The 5,000-nt window shown below is 39.3% G+C and overlaps 1 protein-coding gene and 1 long non-coding RNA gene across 3 annotated transcripts in view; one reads left to right on the top strand and one right to left on the bottom strand.

The window, feature by feature from the left end:
* Positions 1-694, top strand: part of LOC138038778 (uncharacterized) — a 3,680-nt gene extending 2,986 nt beyond the window's left edge. Inside the window, exon 2 of the long non-coding RNA XR_011130297.1 lies at positions 1-694. This exon is cut by the window's left edge and continues 850 nt beyond it. This is a non-coding gene — a long non-coding RNA (uncharacterized lncRNA).
* Positions 368-5,000, bottom strand: part of LOC138038746 (tyrosine-protein phosphatase non-receptor type 9-like) — a 19,752-nt gene continuing 15,119 nt past the window's right edge. For both annotated transcript variants that reach the window (XM_068884783.1, XM_068884784.1), the window contains 2 exons: positions 4,751-4,898; positions 368-2,852 (listed from right to left, as the gene is read on the bottom strand). In XM_068884783.1, coding sequence (XP_068740884.1) covers positions 2,388-2,852; positions 4,751-4,898 — 613 coding nt within the window. In that variant the 3' untranslated portion in view covers positions 368-2,387. The remainder of the gene's footprint in view (positions 2,853-4,750; positions 4,899-5,000) is intronic.

Raw genomic sequence — 5,000 nt, forward strand, 5'->3', positions numbered from 1 at the left:
CATTTACCGAACACAGATGCTGTTTCCCGTGCCAAAACCTGGCACGAACCCAGCACCACACGTAAAAGGCACCAGGGAGTTCGGAGCGAACGGAAACCGGAAGTCATTTCAGTAGATTTCGCCTTCATTGGGGGTTCATGTTACATCAGTTATCACACATTTAATCTAGAGCCCTAAACAAGAAACCAATCACAAATGCGTTCAGACTTAAGTCCTGCTAATCCCTTCCCTTCTAAGCTTCTCCGCGGCCAATTACCCAAAATCATCTTTATATGAATAAAAACACTTAGCAATAAAGACGTGCAGGTCTCAAAGGGGTAAAGTTTCTCTTCCGGTTGGCAATAAAACGCAACCATGTTAAAAAAAATACGACCCAATGTAATGCTTTAATAAGGCAAAAAGTGCCTACGCGTTATACGTTAAATATAAACGCAACAATAAATAGTTTTATAAATCATACTCATTAAGAATAAACTATACACTTAAATTTAAATTTAATAATTAAATTCATTGAAAAATGCAAGGACTCTCTCATTATGAGTCGACGCTGTCAAGACATCAAGTCGTGAAAGCCTGGGACTGAATCATGATAGCCTCTATTTCAGAGCGAGTCCACGTCCCATGTTTTCAAATTCAAATGTTAATATTTTATGACAAGAAGAGCTAATTATCATCTGAAAATGCCGCTCTTGTACTCGCCTTGAGAAAGACGCTGAAGTAGACTAAACAGGAGCTCACAATGGACCACGTGTAAGTTCTGGTGACGGCAAACAAGGACAGAAGAAGACGAGGATATAAATGTGTTTTTCTTTTTTTGTTGTACACGACATCATAAAAGAGGGGATACAATGACGGAATAAAGAATAGTGGCAGGTTTTTTTTGTCGTGGTCCCAAAATAGCTGCTTCCCAGTACAGTCTCAGTGTTGGAAAAGCCGCCGTGCGTGGTAATTTGCGACAGATCCAGTTTAGATCCAGTGCTTCCATAGCATTTCTAAGCTTCTATCCTACAATTCAGTTTTAGGCAAAAAAGAATCAAAAACAATTTGCTGATACAAAACGCTTTTGGTTCGAGATAAACGGACCCTAAGGCCCTGTATCAGACATTAAAAAGTCCTTTGTACAAAGTCACGAGGTTGAAAAAAACAACTTCGATTACACATGGATACTACCTCAGTAATTCAAAATACCGTGTACGAAATCTTGGATGTACATTTTCGTTTTGATTATTGGAAGCGTTAGTTTCCGCGCGCATGCGCTACAGTAAACACCCGCATAAAAGAATCTGTTAGGCTAAAAAATTCATTTAGACCCCCCTTACATAAGAACCAGGTTAGGTTAAAAATTAAACACGTTCTTATTTTAGAAAATGACCTCGAAATTTTAGGTGACCAGAACAAATTGCACTTTAAACTGCACAGATCTTGTTCAAAACTTACTTTTCGTGGTTATGAAATATTAAGGTATCACCGTCCACATCAGAGGAAATCAGTCATACCATATCATAAGAGTGGATATCTTTTGTGGAAATAAGAACCAATTTAAGAACCTACATAGCCTACAACTACTGTAAATACCATTTTTGTATGAACCCATTTAGCTGACCTTAGAAAAATCTAGGTTCTTACATGCGGGTGTTTACTGTATTACTCTATCCATCTGTGAAAGAAACATGATTCTCGATGATTAAAAATCTCATACAGCCTAAAGTTCTTGAGTTATTATATATTTTCACAGCGTTTTTACAACGCTTCAAAGTCTCTCTTGAAAAGGTTATTTCTGAATAGGTTTAGGTATTTATTCCTTACTTTTTGTTAAAAAAAGGCGACGAGATTGGTCTTCAAATTATTTGTTGCAAGTAATTGTTTTGGATTGTCTTCATCTCGGGCCACAGTCTTAGCCAATCACAAATGATTGCTTGTGTTTCCTGCGCGAAAGGCCGTTTGCATGCGGTACATGTATTTGCTTCGTGTTCTATTGGCCCATTCTACGCCTGGGCCCGGTTGTTCAAAAGCCGGTTAACACTAATCCCAGATTAAAAATTAACCAAGGAGTTTATTTCTCTACTCCCAAATGCTGTTCAACGCTGATATTCGGCAAAACTTTACATTAGAAGAAGTCAATCTTGAAAGACAAAAATAAGCAAAAGAAAATTTTCACCAAAAAGTTGAAAACATGAAACAAATGTTAACGCTAATCCTGGATTAAGTTAATCGGCTTTCGAACAACCGGGCCCTGATGTGATTGGCCAAAATTACTTCTTTAGCTTTTGTTTTTTGGCAATCACCTCAAGTCGGTAAAACTTGCTACCATCACGAAACTATCAAATTTGAAAAGCACCAGGACTCTACTCGAAAATGAGTCGTGGCTATGGCACAAACGGCCCCCTTCAATCCGCATCACTGGACCTCCTCGCCTGCATTTTCCATCCTTCTAAAAAGTCTCTTATGGCGTCCTTCTCTTCTGATCCTGTGTTCGGCATGTTAAGCGCATGCTCCAAAATGGCCAAATAGCAAAATTCGTACTGTTCAACTGTTTGAATAGTCAAGGCTCTCTGAGCCCTAAATTGTTTTACTGTGTTAAACACCTCGCATTTGCCAATGTCCGCCAAACGGTCAACATTCACATCAATCGTGCAGAACGTCCCCGTTCGACCAATCCCGGCACTGCAGTGCACAATTATGGGAGGTCCTTTGGGATGCCCCGTCCATTTCGACTCCAGGGATTGCACGGCATCCGCTTGGGCTTCGCGGACAAGACCAACCACATGAAGACAAGATTCCGCTGAAGAGGGCACGCCAAAATCAGGCCAAGAAGTCATTTGAAATTGGATTATTTTCCTTGTTTTCCCAGACTACGATAGAGACAAACAATCAGTAAATAATGGAATATCATTTTCGGTTGGTCGCCCAAGGCCAATCAATTTGACCAAATGAAAACCAAAACAATGCAGAAACTGGGCCAGAGTAAACGAAAAAGACTAACGCTACCATAAAGGAATGTCTTGAGATCTCACACCAAGGTTGCGCCGAGTAAACCGGTTTAGCTACACAAGATTGTTCCAAACGTATTTAAAGTTACGCGAAGTCGACGTAGAACACAAAATACTACCGTCGGATCTACGACACAACGACGACAACAAGATCGCCAAAACAACAATTTTTGCACGTCAATTTTTGTAACTAACATATTTGCCAGCACGGAGAGACAGAACATTTACTGCAAAGTCATTTAAGTGTGCGACAGACACATGAAAACTAACCGAACACACATCTTCTACTACTTCTCACAATTCCTATCACACGAGTCGTACACACGAACAAATTTTGCCATGCGGCAAACATTTTAACCGCATAAAAGCTGACGCGCCTGGTGGTATCTGTCACGTGAAATTTGGGCATATTTTCTCGTACAAATGAGCAAATAAAACTTTGTCACATGAAAAACTGCCATGTTAAAATAAATTGATCGAGTGGATGGGGCTTTTCACGTGCACCGCACGTACTTCTTGAATTTTTGTACATTTCCTTCCCGTCATCCAAGAATCAGCAACGTGAAATGACCAAACCTCAAGTTCTATCGACAACGCGAACACAAATTTCTCCGATTGGCGCGAAACTTATACGAATGCGCAGTTGCTTGGGTCGGGTATGTGTAACCGGAAAGTTTTTGAAATTGCACACAGGAATTTTTGTTAAATATCCAATTTTTCCAAGTACATTCTTCCAGCCGTTTTGGCTCTCATCGCCTTGCTTTTTTAGCAGAACAAGATTTCACGCTCTCCTCAGCCACCTTGCTTGAACAAGGATTTTAAACTATAACACGAGATACTTTTCTTCAAACACGTTTTAAAATGGTTAAAGTGTACCTAAAGTCAAATATTTTTCGTTCCTAATAATGTCTCCATCCAAAGCAAACATGTCAGCATTGTTACCCAGAATTTCGCTTTTTCTGTGCCGTGCAAGCCACGTAAACTTAGCACAACTGGAAGTAACTTGGACCCACGACCGTGATGTGAGAGGTATGGGTTTCAAAGAAACTTTGCATTGCAAAGCAGTTTATGACGTAAAATCGAGAACAGACCCCTATTTAAAGTGCCTATCACCTCAACACGCTCTTCCACTTTATTTATTCTCTGAAATCATCTCAAATACATCACGTTATTTTTAGAACCTTTTGACTGAAATTTCACTTTTTATTGGCTTTGAAAGACGGGAAAAGTGGTCATAGTTTGAGTCATAATAAACAAATGAAGGAAAATGGGTTCGATACCGGGTAGACGTCACAAGCTGCTTTGAGAAAGTTATTTGAAAACAGCGATGAAAATTAATTTGTGACATCAACCCGGTATCGAACCTATTTCCCTTTATAGCTCGGTTATGGATGACCACTTTTCCCGTCTTTCAATACCAATAAAAAATGAAATTTCAATCAAAAGGTTCTAAAAACAAAACGATGCATTTGGGACTCTAAAATTTTAAGCTAGTGATTACATGAAGTCAGTTTTCCCTAAATCCAACCCTCCAATCGCTTAATCTGTCAGTTGCAAGACTTAAACTCAAAGCATAGTTAGTCCCTCCACTAACTATGCTCAAAGTAAACAAACTTTGGATAAAAATCAAAGCTCAAAATTTTGCCAGTCAGGTGTTCAGCAAACACACTTTCGATATCTGAAGAAAAAAGGAGAAGTGATTTTTGATCATTGTACCACTTTAAAACTAACGGAGTATTATTATCCCCTGGAACGCTTACCTCTTTGTGTTTCATACAAAATGTTCTTTCAACATGATCCTCAAATTCCAAAGTCTCTTGATGGGTAACTTCCACCATTTCAAAGTGCTGTGTTTCGCTGCTTTCTGGCCAGTACTGAATACACTTCATACGACTTCGTTCGATACACCTGAAGAGAATATCATAACAAAAATTAAAACGTAAAACAATGTTCACTGTGTGGGGAACATCAGGAATTAGGAATCTTCGCTAGACTCGCCTACCACCAATT

This window comes from Montipora capricornis, chromosome 2 (genome assembly GCF_036669925.1).
Source record: "Montipora capricornis isolate CH-2021 chromosome 2, ASM3666992v2, whole genome shotgun sequence".
NCBI classification, from domain to species: Eukaryota; Metazoa; Cnidaria; class Anthozoa; order Scleractinia; family Acroporidae; genus Montipora; species Montipora capricornis.